Source organism: Bactrocera oleae, chromosome 5, assembly GCF_042242935.1.
Source record: "Bactrocera oleae isolate idBacOlea1 chromosome 5, idBacOlea1, whole genome shotgun sequence".
NCBI classification, from domain to species: Eukaryota; Metazoa; Arthropoda; class Insecta; order Diptera; family Tephritidae; genus Bactrocera; species Bactrocera oleae.
The window spans coordinates 6,523,267-6,548,956 of record NC_091539.1 but is presented as its reverse complement, the minus strand read 5'-3'; the positions used below and the strand labels follow the sequence as shown (position 1 = coordinate 6,548,956).

Genomic DNA, 25,690 nt, shown 5'->3' with positions numbered 1-25,690 from the left:
TGAAAATCAACTGCAGGTGAATTGGAAATAAATTGTAATGAGTGCAGCAACAAAATATAACGGCGGATTGTATATACATACATAATATATATACATATATATATACAGCAGCGCGCAAAATAGTTGTTAAGCAGAAAGAAATGTGGCGAATAAATCAGCGCTTAATGTTGCAAATTATCTGCAGTTGGCTGATAAAAACAAAAAAAAAAAAACAATAATAACGCGCAATAAAATTTGCGTAGTGGAAATGTTAAAAAATATGCGCGCAGAAATGCATTCATAAGCTGTGTGGCTGCGATACTTGCAACATAATTCAAACGGTTAAGCTGTAAACTTTGCAACATCAGCGCTGTTTGTAGCATCTTTATTCGCCTTTTATGCGTTGGCCGCCATCGATTATGGCTAGAAAATGTACAATGAAATTGGAAAATTCACTCAAAGTTAATATATTGAATAATATTGTGGAAAATATAACAAAGTGAAGGGTTTTAAATGCGCACAAAAGTCAAAATACGGCAGCGCTACTTAAATATTCGAATTATACAAATTGAGGGAGATAAAATATCGAATGCTTAAGCTAAATTTGTAAAATATAGAAGAACAGCATTTGCATATAAAAGCTTATTAAGAAAGCCTTAGTTTAGGAGAAATGACAGCTAACAAACGATAACACAAAAAATCGAAATCCGATTACAAAAAGAAAACTCAAACTGTAGTCTCGAACTGCGTTCTTAACAAGAAAGTTCGAAGAAAGATCGTTTCTTAAGCGAAAGCTGGTGCTTACCTTAGCGCTCTGCCTTAGACTTAAGAATTTTTTTGTTATTTCAAATAGAAGAAGTAGCTGGCTTTACGTAATTTAATGAATAATGACAGCTAACTAACGATAAATCAAAAAATTGGAACACCGAACTCACTAAAAGATCTCGAACTTTTATGGCTAATTGCATTCTCGATAAGAAAAATCGTAACTTATTTGAGAAGCGGTTCTTAAACTGACGCATTTTTTGGTTATTTTAAATTGAAAAGGAAAGCTTGCTCTATGGAAGTAACTATTTCGATTATTTTCTTCATTAGATGCACTCAATAGACAAGTGGCGCAAAGTAGTTGAAATCAGCGTCTATCGGAGAACTATCTTTATATTGATAAGCCGTTGGAAATGGTTGGTGTTTCAAAAGATCCAACATTTATGACAAAAAATTTGACGAAAATTTCAGCTGAGAGAACTTTCTCGCGCCAGCTATCTACTTTCTGTTTCCTTTTATTTCGAAAATATACCACTTAATTGGAAAGATTCCTATTGAACGAACTGAACTCTCCCTAAGAATTTGCCCGCGGTAAGGTATGCCTGTCGTAAGAGGCGACTAAAATCCAAATGCACTATGACTGTTATTAAGCTATGGCACGAAATATGAGCATAGTTACGTCAGCAATAGTGCTATAATACGCAGCTCGAACTGATATTATAGACTTTAAATGAGATTCCAAATAAACAGACATTTGAAGTTCAAGCGACCAATGTCAACAGTCATTGAGTTGATAGGTAGCTCAACTGGCAGTAGCTTCGGCTACACAGTCTTACCGGAGACTCAACCCTGTTACCACGGGTAGCAGAATGCCCTTGGACTTCGGTCCAACCTACTCATTGGTTTTGGCCCATTGTGGAGATACGTGGTGGCTGTGGTTTAAACCTAAATGCTAGGAGAACTGAAAATTCAGTTCAAAAGAAAAAGTTGTTGAAGCAACTGGGTTACGTACCCGAAAACGGAAGAGGTTTTAGGTCGGCCTCGAATCCTACCAAGATGGTAAGTGTGCCCATATACACTGGCCACTGGTATTCAAATAAATACTTGCAAATAGCTCGTATTGTTTGGGGCGCTGATCAACACATTGTATTGATACGCTGTGCTTTTGAGCACCGTGAGGTAAGATCGTCGACGGCAGGTACTCACGTAAATCACAACGAAAGTTGAACGAACTGAACAGCTATGATCTTGAAGATCGAACTCTATAACGTTTAGGACGAGCTTTCGGAATTGGTGCATTTAACATGACACGTTGTAGCCAGCATAGCCTCATCGCGCCGTTATTTCAGGGGTTTCTTGATTTTTTAGTTGATGTCCGCAGCTATTTAGCTCTGTCCTTGTTCACCACACGACTTAAACATACTCCTTCTTTATATTTGGTAATATTGAGATGCGAAATATATCGCACGGTTATCTCTTTCGAACTTATAAGCACTTTTGAATTATTACCACAGTTTGTTCCTGAAAGATTAAATGCTCGAACTCTTCGACAACTGTTGTGGTTGATATAAGCTCCTCCTTGGCACAGTCCGTCCCGAGCTTCGGCATTTTAAGTGGTATAACTTAACTTCATATTAAAAAGCCATTTGATTTTTTTTGTGTTTCATATTCCGATACAGCATTAAAAATGGTTTTCAGTTGGCCTTCTCTTTTAAGAACATTGCTAAGGTACAATAAAATAACTGGCAAATATACAGTATCTAAATTTCTATTGATGAATCTAATCATCAATTCTTCAGACAATATGTTTGGTAGAAGAATGCGCTATATTAAAATGTCCGTCATTTGGCGCAGAGGAAACTTTTTGTGGATTAAACGGAGCACTCTCAATTTTTAAACATGAGATGATATTAAACATCACTTCACGTCATAAGAACATTGATTGACGGATTCATGACGTTTACATTGATTGTTTATAAAGATATTTTTAGCCTTTGAAGGTCTTGAATACACTAGGCTTCGGTGTAGAAGTTTCCTTCTATAAAAGTCTTACAGGAATTCATTCCGTCTTGAGACTGTATCTTTTGCTAGGCAGTCTGGCATAGTTAGATTCTTAGATAGTTTGCATTTCTGTCTAACAACTAGAAGCAACAAAAATCAACCCTGTGTAGGAGTAACTTCTTTTCAAATGATGTTTGGAAAGCTCTGAAAAAACATGTAAATTAACAAATTCACCATAGAACTTGCTGCGACGCGCTAATAGCAACAAAAACTGCCGCAATTATAAGGATATGAGGAATGCTACTTCTCACATTGACACGCAAATTATTTTGATCTACATGCCTCAAAGCGCAAATACAATTTGTAACAATTTTCCAAACGGATAATATTGTAGCAAACATTTTAATAGTCATTCAAACACACACACATACATGCATACATACATACATGCATACATACATACATAAATAGAAGCCAGCACTTGAGTGGCAAGTAAAATGGAACCGCAAAACGAAGTTGCGCCGCACAGTCAAGCAAATATTAGCGACAAAAAGGCGCAGAGCGAGAACGCAAACGAGTAACAGGCAAAACCAACAACAACAAAAATCAAGCACAAGCAACAATGCACCAGAATTTGTTTGAAAAGCAACAAAAGACGGTAGATATATAAATGTATACAGCGGTAGAAACATACGCACAGGCGCAAACTCCTTTACACACACACACAAACACAGTGTAGCACATGCGACCACCGCAAATTGGTGGTGTCTATACAATTTTTACGCAATATGGCGAGCCCTTCAGCCGGAAGTCAAGTGCGGTGCTCACTAATGATGACATAATAGCTTGGCATTTGACGTGCTTGTTTGTTTTTGTTATTATTGTGTGGGTTTGTGATTTTGTTGCTGTTATTGTTATACGTGGGCAATGTAATTGTTATTGCTTTTTTGTTACACGCCGTGTTGTTGCGCGCGCTGATGAGACCAACTGCTGTGCTTGGTTGATTTTGCTTGATTTTAAAAGTAGAAAAGTTTAAAAATCATTAAAATCAAGTGCCGCAGGTTAGAAAGAAGAAAAAGGAAAATTATATTCGTATTATTTACTGTTTGCGGCAGTTGGCAACTTCTTTACCATTTTTCTTTTTTTTTTGTTGTCATTTATAGCATTTGTTTTTGTAGGCGAGTTTTGTTTGGTGTAGAGGGTGTGACAGAATTAATAAAATATTTAAGGTAGTCGTAGTTTGAGGAATAACAGAACGATTTAAGGTGCGGAGCTCGAAGAAAGAACCTTATATTCGTCAGGCCTTTAAATTAGACTTTGTGATTACAAAACGACCTAGTATTCATGCGGAACTATTTTTTGGGAAATCCGGCGCTCAATATTACCTTATTTCGGTATATTTAGTCGAACTCTAAAGTTTTTATACGCTGAAGAGTGTATATGCTATACATATTTATTTACTTATATAAATGATGAATGAATGAGCCTGACAAGCTAAGACAATTAAGTAATGTTTGTGTGCCTATTTACGTTTTTTTCTGCCCAAAAAGCTCTTCATTCGTGAGAACCGTAGATATCGGACCCCTATAGCATATAGCATTTTGGCGATTGCTGTTACCAAATATCTTTTATTTATTCATTCATTCATAAAATTGAAGAAGGGAAAAATTTAGTGGAGTATATGTATGTTGAGAGATCTAGCGCTATGTTGTATGTCTCCACAATACTTGATTTAAATAGGATTTTCTAATAGAAAGTAGTCCAAGTAGTTACAATTTTTGGACACAAACGGACTTTACACGGCAAAGTAGCACTAAAGAAGGCGAATACTCTCCTACGGGTCGGAAAGGTGACCCAGAGAGGCATTCACAGGGTGGGGTCTTACACGACCCCCACCAAATTTGTCAAACTATTGCCCCATCCACCGTATTCTCCATATAAATTTTAATCTTGTTTTTATATATAATAATTTATACTATATATTTCTACTTATTGAACCGATTTTTTTAATTAATCTTGTTCTTGAGATTTTATTAGATCAATGACCCTTACGTTTAGCCAAGTTAACACCCTTTGTTTACATTTAGCCAAGTCGACAACCTTTGCTTACATTTGGGGTCACTGACCTTTTTGTTTACGTTATATTCGGTCAACGATCTTCTGGTTTACATTTGACGAGTTCAATGAACCTTTTGATTGCATTTCGAAGTCAATGACCTCTTTGTTTACATTTTACGAAGTCAATGAACCTTTTTTTACATTTAGCCAAAGCAACAACCTTTGTTTAAATTTAACCAAGTCAAGAACATTTGTTTACATTTGGGGTCGCTGACATTTTTGTTTACATTAGATTGGATCAATGATTTTTTTGTTTACATTTTACGAGTTTACTGAGCCTCTTGTTTACATTTACCGAAGGCAACAACCTTTGTTTACATTTAGCTAAGGCAATAACCTTTGTTTACATTTGGGGTCAATGACCTCTTTGTTTGCAATTTATGAGCTTGTGGGCACTTACGTTTCTACATAGGTATTTTCATTTAATTAAATTTTGTTACAAAACTTTCTTATAAATAAAACTGAAACTAAAAACTTAACTCAAAATTTAAAAGTTTGTATTACTACGTAGTGTTGCGCTCTATGACATCTGTAACGTGTGACTGTTTAACTACGAGTGAGTTGTAAAAGAAATAGGAGTTCTTAAAAAAACCAACTGGTGTGAAGAGAAAACGAAGAATTATGAATTTCTCTAAAGGTAAAGAAACGGGTAATCGACCTCGAATATTTAACTTCGGTAAAGGTAAACAAAAGGGTTGGACTAAGGTTGGCCTCAGGAAAACATTTAAAAATTGTCGAAATCGGACTACACATTTTTAAGACCATAGATACCCATTAAGAGGACATTTGAGTCTATGAATGACTCTATAGCGAAAATACCGGTCCATTGCCGCACCGAACGCGTCTAAAAAGAACTATTCGACGGTAGAAGATTATAATCTCACTGTAACGATAAGTTCTATTTTCCGTCCAATGTTCTCACGCGACAGCCGATATGTGGTAATAAAGATGCTCTCTGCACTTTTCTATATTTGTGGCATTGTTTACATAATACGATAAATTAGCAAGATTATCTTTAACGTTATCAACTAATAGCTTTGTTGGAAAAATAGGCATGTGAAACTAAAATAAGCCGCGCATAATTGCAGCTCACCAAAAGTCAAGAGTATCGCAAGCAATATGCGCAAGTGGTGAGTAGTGAGTGTCAAAGAGTCGCTAAACACACCCATGACGACAATATGTTAAACACACGCCCTTTTTTGTATAATAGAAAGTGGGTTGAAAATGCTTGAATACGCGCACAAACACAAATGTGTGATTATATAAAAAGCTATAAAGCATTATTTATAAAAGGCAACCACAACAATTGCAATTGCTATCAATAGCACATGAATTACAAGTAGTATAACTATTAAGGGTTCAATTTGCAAATGCTTGTTATACCCTAAACAGAGTATATTAAGTTTGACGAGCTGAGTCGATTTAGGCATGCACAGCCTCAGTTTTTGAGATATCGTTCTGAAATTGTGCACACGCTCTTTTTTCCCCAAAAAGCTGCTTATTCGTCAGAACCGGCAATATCGGACCACTAAATCATATAGCTGCCATACAAACTGAACGATCAAAATGAGGTTGTTGTATGAAAATATTTTTTATTTGACGAGATATCTTACGAAATTTTGCACGAATTATTGTTTAAGATAGAGGTATAATCTGTGAAGAAATAGTGCAAATCTAATCACTTTAGCAAATAGCTGCCATATTACCTGAACGTTCAAAATCAAGTTCTTGTATTGAAATTTTTTTATTTGTAAAAGGTATTATTAACTTGTTTTTGTTGTTATTTTAACAAATATTGCACGAATTTTCGTTATTGTTGTTTGAGGTAGCGGACTGCCGAAATATCGAGAGTGAACTCCGTATGTGCATATATGTATGTATGTATGGAAGTCCTTTATTAGACGTGTTGTTGCTTTTATTTTCTATGCTTATGCTAATGAAAGGGCACTTGTTGTAACAAATCACTGCTTTTGTATATTTTACGCTTAATTTAATGCGAATTGATGTACGAATTGATGAAGTTCAACACAAAGTAGAGTTAATAGGCCTGCAATGCTTTTTGTGCCATTCACTAGCGTTAACTGTTGTTGCAAAGCGCCTGAGGTAGTGTAGAAAATACTGTGTTGGTTTAGCACATCAAAAATATTTGGCAAATATATTTAATGAAAGGACACTTGCCACCGCAAGCACATTTGTCACTTGCCACTTGTCTGCACCGTATAAATAACGAATATATACTTATGCACCCTTACGTTTCCAGGCTTTTTTGGCTTTATTAATCAGCTTTATTGTTTGCTTAAGCGCAATTACTATGCTTTCAAACTACAATGCGGTGGGTGTGTTGCAGCGCAAAAATAATCAAATGGCAGCCACTTATTTGTAAACAAAAATGCGGTGCACACAGCTGAGCTGCAGTTGAGGTTGTTTGTTGTTTGTGTGTGAAAGAAGATCACGCCACTAGATAGTGTTAATGCTTTGATTACAGCTGTTTGACAATTGTATTTTCTTATTTTTTTTTTAGTGAATATCACTTTAATTGCATAACAAGTGCATACTTAAAATTGGCAAATAAGAAATATGAAAGGCAGCAGTGCACAAGAGCGTGTGAATTGTAGGAATATGGGAAAATGTAATTATTTTATAAGAAGAAAATATGCAAACAGAAGAATAAAATATATATGTAGGTTCGCTGCACTATTTTAATTACTGTTACTTGTGTATATACTACATAACTGGAACTTTACATTACATATGTGTAAATCTGACATATTTCTTTTTAATTTGCATACAAATTGCAAGAAAGTTTTCCGGCCGCATCTTTGTGCTTTATTACTGAAGTGAGCAATGCAACTATGTACTTAAAATTTATTTTACACAGTAATTATAACAAACCGCTCCAGCGATTTTTCTTGTAAATTGCAATTAAGGCTCTTAACACATTTCTTATACGTTTAAAGCGACTCGCTTGTTGAGCTACACTTCGCAATTCAATTTTATAGCTAAGAATTGTGTAAAAATAATAAAGAACTTTAACTTTGTTTGCTGTAATACTCTTCACAGGTGTATTTCTTATACTATAAAAGGTTATAAAAAGATCTTTATCTTGATTTTGATTGGTCAGTTTGCATTGCAGCTATTTGCTATAGTAGTCCGATCCGAACAATAGCTTCGGAGTTTGTAGCGTTAACGTGAGCAATAATTTTTGCCAAATCTCGTAAAGAAATCTTGCCAAATAAAATGATTTTCCATACAAGAACTTGATTTTGATGGGTTAGTTTGTATGGCAGCTAAAGCTAAAGTTGTCCGATATCGCCGATTCTTTTTTTTTATTTTTTGAGAGAAAAGGAAAAAAAAACAAAAGTTTAGATCGATATTTCGCTATATACAGACAAACGTAGAGACAGACATGGCAAAATCGACTCAGCTCGTCACTCTGATCATTTATATACATATGTATATGTACCTACATATTTTATAGGGTCTCCGATGTTACTTTTGGGTGTTACAAACTACGTGGCAAACTCAATATACGCTGTTCAGGCTATAAACATTTTTAATTTTAGTCTCCATGTACTAAAAAATCGAAAATCGAACTAATTAATATCGAACGATAGATATTTATTGCTCATGAGTACGAAATAATAACACTGATTTCTAACAACTTTTGTTCTATAATATTATTTTTTAAACATAACTTAAAAAACAGGAGTATACAGTGTAGCGTACAAACGTTAAAATGTGCAACACATATACAAGTAGTATGCAAGAAAAAAATCTGTTTAAATTTATGCAAAGAAATGTCCTTGTACAACTTTTGCAGTCGCTTCAAAAAGCAAGAGCTTGCTTCGCTAGCCGCGCAAAAAACTGTATGGACAATTATGGTAAAGTTTATGAGCAGCGACGTATGCATATTTATGCAAGCAGAAATGTGAGTCGCTGTGCATTTGTATAAATATCTCATTATAAATTCATATTTTGCAATTATTTTTTATTTGCTGCCGCTGCAACTGCCATTTTGTTCACTTATTCGCACACTTCGTTATTTACATACTTGCTGTAGCTTTTTTCGGTTGCAGCGGAGTGCAAGACTGCTTTCTTTCAACAGTATTTTTATAGCAAGTAATATTTTTGCATACATTTACACGCATATTTATATGAATTGGTGTGCGCTAAGTGCACATACCTTTTGCTTGTATTTTTTTCTTGTTTTTGTCAATTTAAAAAGCGCAGCAGCAACTGCCTAACGAGCAAAAACATTCACTTATTTCCTACTTACTGCCGTTAAGGTGATGCACATGCATATTTACATATACATATACATACATAGGTACACAGGCACATATGTATGTGTGTTGTACATAGCGGTGACTCTGGGGGGAGATTGCTGTTTTTGTATGTTGCAACAACTTTGCTGTACCCAATTCTTGAGTGAATTTTTCGTGCTAAAAATGCTGAATTTCTTTGCCATTTATTTATTCATTTTAATTATGCATGCACATGAAAAAATTATCAACTTGTAAACTTATATGACGTTGCTTATACCTATAATATGTTTGAGTGTGTTGATGAAGATTTTGGTTGAAGCTGAGGTGCAAAATAATTGGCATTATTAGTAAGAAGTTAATGTACTTAGGGTTGTCGTTTCCACGACAGTTGGGTCTACTGATTTTTATGCGGCCAAGTATTTCTTTCCAACGCCTCGCAGGTCTACATAGTTAAATAGAAATAACTCGGATTTATACACCCGAAGCTGGAATGCATGTATGGGAATTTATTATGCAGATGGAACAATAGATATAGAATAGATAGAATAGAACGGTTTGATTAATTTTTAATGGAAAAATTAGTGAAAAAAATACAAATATATATATTTTTTTATAATAAACTAACTTTAAAAAAATTTTAATATCTTTTTCAATATTTGTATATATAGTAAAATAAAAAATTATATAATTTATAGTATATTATAATTATATAAAGAAAAGAAAAAACATATATTTCTAATATAATAAACTTAAACAATGAGTAATTAAAAAAATTAAATTATTTTCCAATATTTGTATATTTTTATTTGAATTTTGATAATAAACACAAATAAACTACTAACTTTTTTGCTTAAGCGCATTGCTAGCAATCAGCTGTTTAACCAATGTAGTGAACATACCCCGCGCACACCATTGTGTGCTTTTCCACATTAAACAGGCGGATCACCTTAGTAACATAAACAAATAGCTGAACAGCCATCTAAATAAGGATATAAATATGGAAAGCAAGGACAATCGATCGAAAGAGTAAGTGTAGTGTAGTGTAGTTACAGCTTAGCGCTTATGAAGTCATCAATTAAATAACTTTTTCTGAATTGCAGTAAACGCGGCAACATGAAAAAATATCGCAAAAAACCGCCAACACAACAGAATAATAACACCTCGTCCAGCTCACAGGTGGAGATAGTACGTGGTGTAGTCGATGTGGCCGATTCAAGTGATGAACGTTTTTTTTCACGACGCGGTTGGGCTACTTCACGTCCACAGCCACAAACACGACGCTATTCGCTAGATGATGAAGATAATGATTTGAATGAAGCAGAATCGGCACAAATGCATGCGGGTGATTTCGGTTTAATGGCACAATTGCCGACATCTGTGGGTGGATATTTCCAGTTCTCATCTGAGAAAAACTGGGACACAGTGGAGGGTGAACAATTGTTGGACAGCACTGAAGCTAGTCAGTATTTTACATTAAATTTGAAATTATTAAATGTTGGCTTGCAAACGATACCGTTCTATAAGCGCATGGATTATGCGGCTTCCATGTTTACGCGCGAACAATTGCAGACGATGGAAAAAGCTGCCGAGGTGGCAGAGAAGAACTACCAAAATGTACTGCATGAGCACAAGACAAATCCACGCATTAAAATTAATAGTGGTAGTCGAAAAAGTGGCTCCGGGCGTTCACAGAATAGTGTTAAGCCCGCAAATGTGGAACAAAGTGAAACTAATGCACCCGATGAATTAGATGAGCTGCTGAACTTAGCGACAGCTGCTGTTACAAAAGTGGACATCAGTGGTGGCAGTGGTGCTGGCGCTGAGAATGAAGCGGCGCCTATACATAATGCAAATGAGAACGCTGCCGCAAACAAGGATGACATACAGGAGTGGTTAGATAATGTGTTGGAGGAATAGTTGAAGCAGAGAACGTATATCATTATATTTGTATATTTTACGTTCTCTGGTTGAAGTGAGGACTATGTCGAGATGTTTTTGCAATATAAATACAAAATACATTCGCATATATACATACAGTATTTAGTATGGATGATTGTTTTAATATATACGCGGTTAAGGTATATAAATGAAATTATACTTACCTTAATTATAAATTTTTTGTCTGCATCTCAAATTTACTTAAAGCGTGCACTTCCGGCAGGTGTGAAAAATATTTAACGATACATAGAAACTCACTTGCTTATCACAAATCAAACTATACATATAAACATACCCATTTTCTTGTGAAAAGTTTGACTTTTTTAATTTAACAATTATCAAACAGGTAAATTAACGTTGTTAAAAGTTTAATTTTGATTTTTTAACAAATAAATCGTTCGCCTTTAAAGTAAATCACAGTTAGCTAACGTCAAAAATACCCGTCTTTCGTTTTACATGCAATACCCTGCTGCGAAATTCCTCTGATTTTGTTTCGCAGCTTTTTTCCAATATGTAACTTTAAATTTTTTTGTTTATTTATAATTGAAAACCATATTTTCTATTTTCACATAAAAAATATTTTAGCTAATTTTATTTTAAAAAATTTATGCTAGAGACACAAACAAAAAATACTTAAAAATTAATATTATAAAAATTTTAGTGTATGTGGCAACGCGATAGAACTGTCATTGTTTTGCAGAACGTGTCTTTGTTTTAATTTTTACTATTTTCGTGCCCTTTTCAGTTGAGACTAATTGTGAAATTTGTTATTTATTAGTAATTCGCAGCTAAATTTCATATTACTTAGGAATTGGACACTTGTAAGAGACTATCAGAATCAATATGTCAGCGTTTACATGCATAAATTGCTGTGTAAAATTTGCCTCGGCGGATATACAGCGGGACCATTACAAAACTGATTGGCATCGGTTTAATCTAAAACGTCGCGTTGCTGAACTGCCAGCAATAAGTGCCGAACAATTCCAAGAGCGTGTGCTGCGTATGCGGCAAGAAAAGGCGATCGAGGAGGAAGAGAGTCAAATGAGCTTCTATTGCAATGCCTGCCGCAAGCAATTTGGCAATCAGAAAGCCCATGATAATCACCTAAATAGCAAAAAACATAAAGAAAATCTATTGCGTTTCGAAAAAGAACATAAAGGCGAAAGTGCAGAGATAACGAAAAAGAGTGTAGTGCCACAGAAACCACATCCAGCGTTAGTTGCAGCAGCACAAGGCAAGGGCAAATTTGCATTACAGAAACAACAACAGAAAGAAGATGAAGAGGATGAATACGAAGATATGGATGACGATGATGACGAAGACTATGAGGTTGTGGAAGAGGAGGAGGTATTAACAAATTTAATTTACAAAAAAAAATATTTACATATGTTTGATTATTATTATTTTTATATAGACTGAGCAAATTGATTCAGATGAGTGGGAGAAACTGCCTGTAAATCCGTTGAGCGAAAAGGACTGTCTCTTCTGCCCACACGTCAGCGAAGATATGGTTGAGAATTTAAAACACATGTCCATTGCGCACTCATTCTTCATACCCGATACAGAATTCTGCACTGACTTAGAAGGACTGCTAAATTACTTGGGCGAAAAAGTCGCAAATTACTTCATATGTCTCTGGTGCAACGATCGCGGCAAAACATTCTATACGCTAGATGCGGTACGTAAACACATGTTAGACAAAGGGCACTGCCAAATGTTGCACGAAGGTGTAGCATTAGCCGAATATGCAGATTACTACGATTACAGTTCCAGTTATCCAGATCACGTAAGTGTGAATAAAATAATAAAGTATTTAACTTAAATTAATATGCTATATAACCTAATAGCAAGAAGGCATGAATGTCGATGAGGAAGTGGTGCCCGATCTGCTTGATGGCGATGAATATCAATTGGTTTTACCCTCCGGCGCTGTCATCGGACATCGCTCACTGTTGCGCTACTACAAACAGCGACTCAATCCAAGTCACGCGCTTGTGCCGAAGAAATCGGATCGTCGCCTGCATAAGGTGCTTAGCGAATATCGCGCTTTGGGCTGGAGTAATATGCAACAGCAAGCGGCTGCGCGTAAAGCGCGCGACTTACACGTCATGAAGCGCGTACAAGCGAAATGGCAAATGAAACTTGGCTGCAAAGCCAACAAATTTCAGAAGCATTATCGCGCGCAAGTCATGTTCTAAACTGTTGGGAAGCCTTCTTAAAACTTGCTGGTTATGCTTTTAAGTGCTTTTATGTTAAAACTGTAATTTTCAAGTGAAGAAATTTAGCATAAAACAATTTGATTTTGATTGTGGTAGCTAAAAGTTATGCGCCAAAACTCTAAAGCCACTTTTATACCTATACTCGTAAATACATACCTATGTATATATATGTGTACAACATTGTCTTTTAGCATATAACGTGAAATATAACATAGCTCAAAGTAGTAAATAAATGACGTTGCGGCGGTTGTGCTAAAACAATTTTTAACTGTATTTTCTTTTACTACGCATGTGTAGTTTCCTTTAGTTTACCGTAAATTAGCGGTACTCTCTTTTTTGTAGTAGAAAATAAAACTGCAAAGTAGATTAAATTTTTTTTTGACTTATCATATATCATATTTGTATATTCCTTATGAAATATATGTATGTATATATACTATATGTGTAATATAGGCATTGTAATTAAATATTTAGTATTTATGTGTGTAGAGATTTTTGCGCACGTAAACGTAGTTTTTTTTGTAATTTTTATTTATTTTTTTTCTTAAGCATTGCTTGCTGTTGTTATTGTTATGCCATGCGGGCATTTTTCCTAGACTGTCTTAAACTAATAATTTATTTATTAATAAATTGCGAGAAAAATAATATTTATATGCATATGCAAGTATGTATGTATGTAAGTGACTACACTAAAATACAAAGTAAGGTAGTGTCGATTGGCTGAGCAAAAAATATGAAACAACAAAAAAAAAGGAAAAAATAGTATGTACGTTGTTGCATTTACAATTTTACAGCGCAAAAACAAAATAATAATAATAAGAAATACAAATAGTCTAAATAGAATTATTACTATATATTTATTATTTAGTTAATCTGTTTCTGTTGTCAACAAATTAAGTTTGACGTTACGAATATAATCGTATACGTGCTGTTTTACGTTAACGTTAATAACCATTGAAGGCAGGCAGGCAACAAAATAACTGTATTATTATAGTTTTAAATTACAACTAATTAAAGGTAGAGAAATTGGAACGAAATCAAATTTCTTTCACAATCTGTATAGAAATGTTTGCTGCCGGCAGTTGTTAGCACAATTTCATAAGTGCACCAAAGAATATTTTGTATATAAATATGTACATATATACATATGTATGTATATATCTGGGAGGGAAAAGTGCATGTGATTCTTCTAAATATGCGCCTGGTTGGATTTCTTGATTTCGCTGTGTTTAGTTTTATGCATATTGTAAACTCATTAGATACAACTGTATATATGAGTTGTTTGTGGACTGTAAAACCACCAAGTGAAATAGCACACTTATCAAAGCATTTTTATGTGGATTGCATGTGTGTATCGTTAAAAATGTGTATGCAATATTGTGGACACCTTTTTATACACGCTGTTTTGCAAAGCAGAGTGAAATTTGTAGTGGAACGCATGTGGATTGCATTACAAATCGCGCGCAAATGTTTTGTATGTTTTAAAACGCTATAGAAACTTAATTTTAAAGCATTAAACTTTGTAAAATTGCATACAAAAGTAAGTGGATCATAATTCAAATTGCAATTAATTGTTTTGTGATATTGTTTGTTTTTGGCAATGTTTCCAAATATCTAATGTAGAGCGCAGTTTCGTGAGAGATTTGAATTTAATGCATACTATCCTTTGCTTTACTCTCCACAACTTCCAATTATGTATACTTGTTAAATTTGCAATGGTAACTAGACTGATTTAACGTAAAACAAAACAGAAAATGCATACCTTATTTTGTCGAAGCTTGACCGCAACTGCTGAAACTTTTGTGCTTCACTCGAACTAACTGTATGTTCATTAACGTTTCTGAATAATTCATGGCTATAAACTTCCCTGCACAAAATATGTATACACTCCAATGGTTATGGGTAAAAATCAAATAGTTTGCAAAACTTGCAAGTTTAGGCTTTTCGTGTGGCACATATGTGTATGCCAACTTTTGTGTGTTTCAAATAGTGCTTAGCGTTTGTACAATTAATAACAACACAAAACTTTTTTTGTGTGTGGAACGTATGTGGATTTCATACGAATTTCAAAATTTTGCATTTTTTGCATTTCATCATGCCTGCTAGAAATGAAATACCAGCAATCACCATCACTGGCGCAACGAACTGCCAAGTCCACACTTTTTACACATCGAACTTTGATTGCTTTGACAATTGCTCGCATTTGCGTTCCAGGTAAATGCGCTGTGTGCCTGGTATGGTGCTTGTGGTGAATTTCGCTATTGTTTAACGCGCTTTTAAAACTAAATACAAATATATTTATAATATGCATATACTCGTACACATAGTCTGTATGCCTATGCACATAAATATACATAGTATGTATGTATGTAGTATATATCATTATCAACTAATTAATGAATAACTACAGGACTCTGCTGAACACAAACGCCTACCATAGGCGACGAGGCATCAGCACCGCCAGCACTGGAACCGCTGGTGCCACTGACAACACCACCACTACCGCCGCCAGCGCCAACATTGCCGCTGACGTTACTCATGCCACCGCCGGCACTGCCTGACATGCTGGCGCTCATGAGGCTGCTGCCGCCACCAACGCCTATCAAACTACTGTTGCTGCCGCCAAAGCCGCCACCCACGCTGCCACCACGCCGCTGATGTTGTGCGAGTTGTTGCTGTTGCTGCTGCAGGTGGTGATGCTGTAGCGACATGTCACCGACGGACATCATATGCTGTATCGGCATTGAGCTGTACATATGAGCGGACGCTTGCGACTGTTGATGTTGCTGTTGTGCTTGTTGCTGCTGTTGTTGTTGTTGTTGAAACAACAGCGATGTGTAGGAGAGCGGTCCAGAAGCATTCCCAGCCGCGCTGGCTGTTATGACGCTCGAATCGGTCATCATAAGATGGGAGGCAGCCGACGACAGCGGATGATGCACCAAATCGGCGGGCAGTGAGGTGGGTGCATAGCTGTTGTGTTGCGTGGGCGCTTGTTGTTGCTGTTGTGCGGAAGCGAGGTGTTGCTGTTGTGTTTGTTGTGCAGCATGTGGCGGCTTCTGTGGCGGTGCAATAAATGTGTGATGCGCTGCACGCATGCGACCGGCGCTACTATTGCCGCTGACGCTGCCGCCGCCGACACCACTGTTACTGCTATTTGAGGACGACGAGGCAGAGGCGGAATTGGACATGGTGCTGATGAAGCGCGTCGGCGGTGGCATCTGCGGCGGATCACAGTCCATGGCATGCGGATAGCTGTTACTATTATTGTTGTTGTTGTTGCTCTGATTGCAATTACTATTGCTGCCGCTGCTGCCAATGCTATTGTGACTCGACGCCGAAGGCGATAGTAACGCCTGCAGACCCTGTTGCGCTGCCAGCAGCGCCGCAGCTTGTGTTTGCTGTTGCTGCTGTTGATTCTTATACATCGACTTGGGCATGGAGTACGCAGCGGCGTGTGCGGCATTGCCGCGCAAACCGCTGCGCGCGTGCAGCAAGCTGTTGGGATGATGGAGACCTGTTAAACTGTTGCTGGCGCTCAAACTGCCGAGGCTGTTCGGTTGCTGCTGTTGGCTGCCGCTGTTGTTGCTGTTGCTGTGCGCGGAAGAATTGGACGCGGCTAAGTTCGAGGAGGAGGAGTGCGTGCCGAGATGCAGAAGCATGCCTGTAAGAGAGAGCGAGAGAGAGCGGGGTATTTAAAATAGTGGAAAATTTGCGCAATAAAGAGAGTAATAAGTTGTTGTACAGATGATGGCAATGAATTGAATTGAAAGCAATAAAATTAGTATATTTTTTTTATCAAAAAATATGATTTTGTAACTTACATCTTCTATATTAAAAAATATTACAAAAAAAAATATTATTCAATGAAAAAATTAAAAATTATTATTTATGAAAAAAAATTAACAATACTTATATATATATATAAATAATTTTTCTGTACATAAATTAATTTTTTTTTTTCAATAAAAAATTAATAATTATTATTTTAGCAAGTAATTCTTTATAAAAATTTAAAAATATAATTATAAATTAAATATAATTATTAAAATTTATACTAAATAATTATTCTCAATATAAAATAATAATTATTATTTATTTAAATAATTATAAAAATACATATACATACATATATAAAAATAATTATTCTGTATATAAATTAATATTTTTTTCAATAAAATATTAATTATTATTTTAGCAAGCAATTTAAACACATAATTATAAAAGAAATATAATTATTAAAATTTATAAAAAATAATTATTCTCAATAGAAAAAATTTATTATTCTCGATATGAAATAATAATTATTTCAATGAAATATTATAAATAAATATTTTTATTTTTCTTATTATTTTTATAAATACTTAATAAAAAAAAATATTTTTAATGATAAGTATTATACTCTTATATGAAATATATTATTAATACACTTGTTAATACATATGTATATAAAACACCTTACATACTCAGCTTCCGTCAATAGCTGCATGTGAATGAGAAAAAGCAAGTTTTTACGTAAAAATAATTGAATAAAAATGCGCACAAAAATTGCGCAATAAATCAACAACATTTTTTGGTTGATTATATCATAATATTTTTATTAAAGATTTTGCAATTTTTTTGTTAATAATTTTTTTTTTCAACTTATAATGCTTATTCTCGATTTCCACTCTTAACTGTTGCAAATTTTCAGCTTGCAGTTGCTTTAATTATTATTATTTTGTTAGGTTTACATACTTAAGTTTTTTATTTATTATTTTTATTATTTGCATTGTTACTTTTATTAATATTATTATTTGTTTATGAGTTCTTAATGCTGTTGCTGCTGGTTTTCCGTTTTCAATTACTTTTTTGTTGTTGGTAATAAGTGTTTGGTTTTTTATAATTATAAACTTAAACTCATCAAGTTTTATGCTTAAGTTTGTTTTTTATAAATACATACATGCATTTGTGTGTGTGTGTGTTTGCTTAAATTACGCTCGTTCGCCCATTTCTTTAATATTACTATTTGCATTTGCTTTATTTTCCTTTGTGTTTTCGAAAAATATGCAAACGAATATTTATATTTGTTTTTGTGTTGCTTGTTGTTGGTATGCACTTACATCTGCGGCAGATATCGATAATTTTTAATTGAAAAATATTAAATCAAATTCGTGAAAGATTAAAAATAAAAGAGTATTAACACAAAAAAAATTACAATTTTTTAAAAATAATATTTAATTTTGCTAAAAAAATAATTTTTGTCAAAAACAAAAACATAGTAATAAAAAAAAATTAAATTAAATTTGTAAAGAATGAAAATTAAACTTTTTAATTAACATTTTTTTTTTAATTTTAAACAATACAAATTTTTTAAAAAAATATTTAATTCTACAAAAAAATTTTTTTTTATCAAAAACAAAAAAATAGTATTTAAAAACAAAAATTCGTAAAGAATGAAATATTAAACTTTTTAATTAAAAAAATTTTTTTTTAAATGTTATAAAAATTTTATGTACCTTTGGTTCATGTAAAAAAATTTCCTATTAAAAATAATAATAATGAAAATTAAATAATATTAAATTATAATAGTATTAAATTCTTCTAAAAATTGCTGCATATTAAAAATAATAATAAACAAAAATTAAATAAAATTTGTAAGAAATTAAAAATTTAACTTTCTTTAATTAAAAAAAAAAATAATAATAATAATTCAATTTTAAATAATATTTAATTCGTCTAAAAACTATTTTCTATTAAAAACAATAATAATAATGAGAATAAACAAAAATGAAATAAAATAATAATAATAAACCAATATTAAATAAAATAATTAAAATAAACAAAACTGAAATAAATTAAATTCTTCTACAAATTGTTTCATATAAAAAAAAATAATAAAAATTTTTTGAATTGTTAATAAGTTTCTAAATTTTTAAGTTGTGAATATTTTAGAAAATCTTTATTAAAACATGTACATGTATGGAAAATATATACTTAATAATTAAATTGTTGAAAAAGTCTAAAAAAAACATATATAAGAATAAAAATGTCTCAAAAATTAAAAAAAAAAATTATTATAAATTCAAAAAAAAAAAATTTTTTGAACTTATTGTCAAAATATTTTGTAAACATACAATTTAAAAATCGTAAGCAAACAAATATAATATTTATAAAAATATTTTTAAATACTAATTTGGAAATAAGTCATTTTTTTTTTAATTTTCAAATGTAAAAAAAGTAAAAAATAACAATAACTAAACAAATCATAAATTTTATATAATAATATATTAACATATATACAATTGTAAAAAAGTTTTAAAAAGCGAAGAATATTATCATAATTCTTATAGTGAAAAAATTTTTTTAAAGATATTTAATAGTTGTGATAATAAGAAAGAAATAAATAACAAATAAAACAAAAAAATCGTATACAGCTAAAAAAATTTACGACCGAAAATTAAAAAAACACTATGAAAATTCTTATTATAAAATTAAACAAAAAATATTTTAGCAATACCTAATTCTAAAATTTATTAAAATCTTAAAAAATAAATGAAATATTAGTAAAATAATATAAAAATATGTTTAAATGTAAATTTGAAAGTTAGAAAATTTGTTTTCATTTTTCATATGTGAAAATAAAAATTGAAAATCATAATTAAAAATATAATTTTGTTCAAAGATATACATATGAACAAAATTAATTAAGAAATCAAAACCTTTTTTTCAGAATATATTATATATGTATGAACAAGGTTAATTGTAGAAAGTAGCAAAAATAAAAAAATTTAATTATTTTAATTAAAATTTATATAAACTTGGAAAAAAGTACGCAAATACTTATTTTAAAATAAAAAAGATGCTGTCTTTAATAGCACTCGGTTGTAAAAAATATTAATTAAAAAAATTATGACAATTTTGTGTAATTAAAAAAAAACTATTTTTGAGAAAATTGAAAAAAAAATATTTTAGAAAATTAACAAAAAAAATGTTTTTGAAAATGAAAAAAAAATATTTTAGAAAATTAAATAAAAAAATTCTTTTGAATATTTAAAAAAAATTATAAGAAATTTTTTTACAGATTTTTTTTTCCTCTAAATTTCAAATTAATATTTTTGATATATTCCGTAAACTGTTTGGGTCATTGTCTGTCTGCCTGTGTGTTTGCACACATTTATTTATTTGTTATTGTATCAAATTTTGTCTGCACGCAATTTCCGTAATTATATATGTATGTAGTATGTGTAATGCAAATATATTTTTATTTACTTTCTGTGTTTTATTTGCTTGCTCTTGTGTACGCGTAAATGCTGTTAATTTTATTTTATTTTAATTTTAAATAGTATAATTTTTTTTTTAATTGTTATATTTTTATAATTATTATGGTTTTTTTTATTTTTATTGTACTTTATTTTTTTGTTTTCAATTTTTATTATTTTTTAATTTTTATTATAATTATTTTTTTTTTAATTTTTATTAGAATTATTTTTGTTTTTTAATTTTTATTAGAATTATTTTTGTTTTTTAATTTTTATAATTATAATTATTTTTTTTTTGCTTTTTATTATGTATGTAGGTATTTAGTTTTTAACATACTCATCGCCTAAAATAATGTTATTGTAAACTTTTTACATGTGCTGCTTCATGTTTAAATTATATTAGTTACCTGGTATGTATGTATGTAGTAGAGCTAGTTTGTTTTAAATGTATGCTTTTGGTTTGGTAGTTTAATTTTATGCTTACTAAAATTAAATACTATGATTTGTGTTTTCTCAATGAATTAGAGATAAATTTAAATTACTTTTTTTGCACATAATTATTATGCTTACTTTATGTTTAGTTTAGTTGGTATACTAAATATATTAACTTTTTTGTTTTTCGCCTTTTTTGCTAGACTTAAATATTTACTGTTAATATTTATAATATAAAGTTTTGTAGTTCAACGCGGGCATACGTTTCGTTTGCGGGTTATTTTTTACAGTGTAGCGCTGAAGTAACATTTTCGTTTGCAGTACAATTTTATTTCATTATTTCAATTATATATTATTTTTACTTATTTAGTTTTTTACAATTGTATTTTTTAGTTTCTTTCTGATTTTGCTGTTTGGTAGAGTTCTATTTTTTATTCTGTTTTTGTATTAATTATTGTTTTTTTTTTGTTAATTTTTTTTTATAGTTTAATATTTTTTTTTACAAATTTTAATTTTTTTATAGTTTCATATTTTTTTTATAAATAATTTTTTTTTAAATCAATTATTATTATTTCTTTTATAAATTATTTTTGCTTTTTATAAATTATTATTTGCAAATATATATATATTTTGTAATTATTACTTTTTTTGTTAATTATTTCAGCGGCTTTTGCATGAATTCCTTTTGTAGTGGTTTTTCTTTCTTATAATTATTACTTTGTTGGTGTTATGGAAAATGCTGCAACTTTTTCATATTTATGTCTGTATGTATTTCAATTAGCTTATTTGTTGTTGTTTAACTTGTTTGTGGGTTTCTGTACTTTTTTTTTACGTTTCATTTATTTTTACTCATAACTACTATGTATGTATGTATGTATTGTATATGCATGTCTATATGTTATGTATGTAGCCTAAATGTGTGTTTAGTGAGTAAATTGTAAATTCTATGGTGGAAAATTCACCTATAAATGCAATTCATTTCGTTATGCCTAATTCATTTCATTTCTGTTTCATAAATCAATTGTTTTTATATTCACTCATGCATGTCTATTTGCTTATTTTTGCATTGTAAGTTTGTTTTTATTTTGTTTTAGTTTTTGTTTTTTTCAAAATATGAACTTATGCACTTTTTACAGGTTATCGCGTAGATTAATTTACATTACTATTGCTGAAAGTACATTTCATTTTTGTTTATTTGAAATTTAACTGGAAGTTGGTGAAAAATTCAAAAGAAACAGATTTTCGAAAATAAAGTAAAGCAATAAATTAAAAAAGTTTTAAATAGAAATTTATTTGAAAAAATTTAAATAATTAAACTCATATATGTTTAAAGCTTCAACATTTTTTTATTTTTCTTAATTTTTTTATATCATAATTTGTAAACAAATTTCTAAATATTGACTTGTGAGAGAAAGCCTAAAAGTAGGCTACAAATTCAAATATTTTTCGACAAATTTTCTTTACACCAATATGACTGAATAAAAAAAATATTATATAGAATTAAAAAGAAAAAATTATATGCAATATCCAAAAAAATATAAAAAATCAAATTCTAAAAGTAGGCTAAAAATGAAATGCTTTTTTTACAAATTTACACTGCACAAATATGACAGTACTTTGTAAAAAAAAAATTTTAAAATGAAAAATTTTAAAATCGAAAATAAGCAAATTTTATTAATGTTTTAATTTATTTTTTAAACCCTCAATATTTTCATTTATTAGCTTTTTGTAATATTTCAAACCTCTACTTTTAGGCTCTCATTTCCCGTTGCTTGAAGCAATCAAGTAGTCAGTAGCCAAATGAATTTTTAAATTTTCAATTATATTTCATTTATTAAATTAAAAATGTATAAGCAACAAATTGTTCTTTTGTTCAAATAAATTAACTTGCTTTTCATTTTAAAATCAGTTTACCTAAATTAAATTAATTTATCTACAGAGCTGCAATGCAGGGCAATAAGTGGTAATTTTTCAAATTTCAAAATAAATACACATACAATAATAATTATTAATAAAAATAAAAAAAAGGTTAAATTAATAAGAACAAGATATATATAAGTATGTATATAAATAAATAATATATTACTTAAAAAACATATACATACATTAGAAAGCATGATTTAAAATTTTTTTATTATGATTATTTATTTTGATAACCTTGAAAACCAAAATTTATTTAAAAACACAAAAGTAAAATTAATAAAATTATATGTATGTACATATGTATATACATACCATATGTTCTACCAATGTATTTATGTATATTAGGGTAGAGCGAAAGAAAAAAATAATTTTTTTTGCTTAGTCTGAGGGTAAAATCTGTAGATTATAAAAAAAAAAGAAAATTCGTGGACAAATTTTTGGACAACTAGAGGAATTTTTATTTCGTAAACAATTTTAATTAGTGTTCTAGAAGCTGTGGAGAGTCCTCTTTCTAACCAATTAAAAGTTATCAACTTAACAAAATTTTTTGTGGTCATTATTGGAGTTTTAAAAAAAAGTCTTAAACAACATGCTTTCCTTAAGCGTTAAAATAAATTTTGAGTCAAAAACAGTCAAATGCGGTAATTTTTATATAAATGTAAAAAGTTTAAACCAAAAATAATTTTTTCTTGTCCCAAAAAATTTTAACTCGAAATTTACTTTTAAACTGAGTGCGCCGTCTCTAGATGTTAAAAAAAATTTTTTTTGTCTAAAAATTTTCTTTTTTTATAATCCACAGATTTTACCCTCAGGCTAAGCAAAAAAAATAATAAAAATATAAAAAAATATATAAATAAACATATTTTTTTTTGCTCCACCCCAATGTATATTAAATTACATAAAAATATTTAAAATATATAATAATAATTTAAAAATATATATAATAACAATAATTAAAAAATATATATTGCAAATAATTTATAAAATCAGCAAAAAAAAATTATTTGAAAAATCTTTAATAATGAAATTTATTTAAAAATAAAAAGTTAAAATTTAAGTAATATTAAATGTTTTTTATAAAAATACTAACATACATAAATACTACTAAAAAAAAAATATTAGAAAAAATTTAATAATTTTTTAAAATTAAATATACATAAGTTTACATTTTTTTTGTAATAAAATAAATAAAAATATTTGTTAATATAATTATTTTTTTATTTAATCAAAAACGTACCACTCATTGCCCACACGCCGCATTATTTTGGCTATTTCGTAGTTTTGTATGTGTGTGTACTTAAAATATTTTTGTTACTTTTTTAATTTGTATTCTTTGTTTGCCTTTTTCTTTTAGTACGGAGAACGGAAATTACGGATTTTAAGGTAAGTTGTGTTGATTTCGCTTTGTTTAAATTTTATTTAAATAATTTTAGCTTAATTTTTGTTTCCTTATTTTAATTTAATGTTTGAAGGTACTACTCTGTAACCGGTTTTGGAGGAGTATATTTGGAAGTACTGGTTTGTTTTGGTTGGTTGGTTTTTGGTTCTTTGCTTGTTTTCATCAATGTTTGTATGTAGGTATGTATGTATATTGTTTATGGTTATTTGAATTTGGTTTTGAGTTAATAACAAGAACTGTATGTATGTGTGTGTAATTGTGGTTTTATTGTACATAAAAAAAAAATAATTGAACATAATATTGTAAGTGTTTTAAACAATAAAGAAAGATTTGTTTTGGGATGAAAAAAAAAATAGTTTTAACACACTTGAACTTTATATTATTTATAATTTTTTCAAGCGCAGTTAAAAGCGTCGAAATTCAAGCGGCTGATTAGTGTTACGGTCTAAAAGTACGCAGAAGTGTTACTATTCTCATTCGAAAACATATATTAAAATGGTTTCGAACTTCAATATTACGCAGTTGTAAAGGTGGCAATAAAATTGCATTTAAAAGAACAGCCTGAAAGTATGCAATATTAGATTTTTGTTCATCAACTGATTTAGGCTTTAAAAAAGGTTACACTTTTACGCCCATAATATAATTTTTTTTTTCTAATTATTAGCAAATTTAAACACTGCAATGCCAATGGAAATTATTTTTAAACAATTTAATGCAGTTTAAACTTTGTTTTACTGCGCACAGCCGAAAGGTATGCAATACTATTTGTGTAATAATTCGCTCATTAGTTTAGACAAAGTTTTGTGTACAAATATTACTCACACACCAGGCGACAAGCATTTCAGTAGCTTGTTGAAACGCCTCAAGGTATGCAATGCATGTTGTATGTACCGCTTTTAAGAAAACTACAATAACACCAAAAATTTTCATCGAAGTGCTTGAAAATGCTTTTTGTGCATAAGCAGCAGTGAGATTTAATTTAAAATATATGCAAAATAAAAAATTGCATACTTTTAGGGTGTAGCAGTGCTTACAAAAAGCCTACTTTTTTCGTTTAAATATTTCAAAATATTAAAAAACATACTTCAGCACATTTCAACGCTCTAGCTGCATGCTCGCTAGCCATTTCGTACGCCTTCAATTGCGCTACGTATTTAACTGCACGATTAATTGGTTAAACATTGCCATAGAGTGCCTAAAATGCATTTAATATTACTTTTTCTTAGCTTGTCAAAATTATTATTTTTAATTTATTTAAATTTTGCGGTAGTAAATTTTATTCGAGCCGAAAGTTTGGTTTTGTGTATAATTTTATCTTGACATTAGGTATTTTTTTGTTAGCCCATAAAATTATGCAGCATTAATTTTTTTCCTTCTAAAGTTTTTATGAGTTTTCAAACGCGCCGTAATATT

The 25,690-nt window shown here is 30.7% G+C and overlaps 4 protein-coding genes across 6 annotated transcripts in view; 2 read left to right on the top strand and 2 right to left on the bottom strand.

The window, feature by feature from the left end:
* Window positions 1-11,438, bottom strand: part of LOC106615096 (box C/D snoRNA protein 1) — a 36,561-nt gene extending 25,123 nt beyond the window's left edge. The window contains exon 1 of the mRNA XM_036376996.2: window positions 11,231-11,438. The gene's annotated coding sequence lies outside the window, so the exon portion shown is untranslated. The remainder of the gene's footprint in view (window positions 1-11,230) is intronic.
* Window positions 10,010-11,167, top strand: Aven (Apoptosis and caspase activation inhibitor). The gene is made up of 2 exons (XM_014231162.3): window positions 10,010-10,154; window positions 10,229-11,167. The coding sequence occupies exons 1-2, from the start codon at window positions 10,126-10,128 to the stop codon at window positions 11,043-11,045; spliced, it is 846 nt and encodes a 281-aa protein (XP_014086637.2). The 5' UTR covers window positions 10,010-10,125; the 3' UTR covers window positions 11,046-11,167.
* Window positions 11,439-11,793: 355 nt separating the features above from the next.
* The window catches only part of mnb (minibrain), a 74,530-nt gene continuing 60,633 nt past the window's right edge, over window positions 11,794-25,690 (bottom strand). For all 3 annotated transcript variants that reach the window (XM_014231116.3, XM_014231114.3, XM_014231115.3), the window contains one exon: window positions 11,794-16,946. In XM_014231116.3, coding sequence (XP_014086591.2) covers window positions 15,679-16,946 — 1,268 coding nt within the window. In that variant the 3' untranslated portion in view covers window positions 11,794-15,678. The remainder of the gene's footprint in view (window positions 16,947-25,690) is intronic.
* On the top strand, window positions 11,910-13,546 carry LOC106615102 (cytoplasmic 60S subunit biogenesis factor ZNF622). Its single transcript, XM_036376994.2, has 3 exons — window positions 11,910-12,413; window positions 12,481-12,852; window positions 12,914-13,546. Exons 1-3 carry the CDS (start codon window positions 11,910-11,912, stop codon window positions 13,262-13,264), a joined length of 1,227 nt encoding a protein of 408 aa, XP_036232887.1. The 3' UTR covers window positions 13,265-13,546.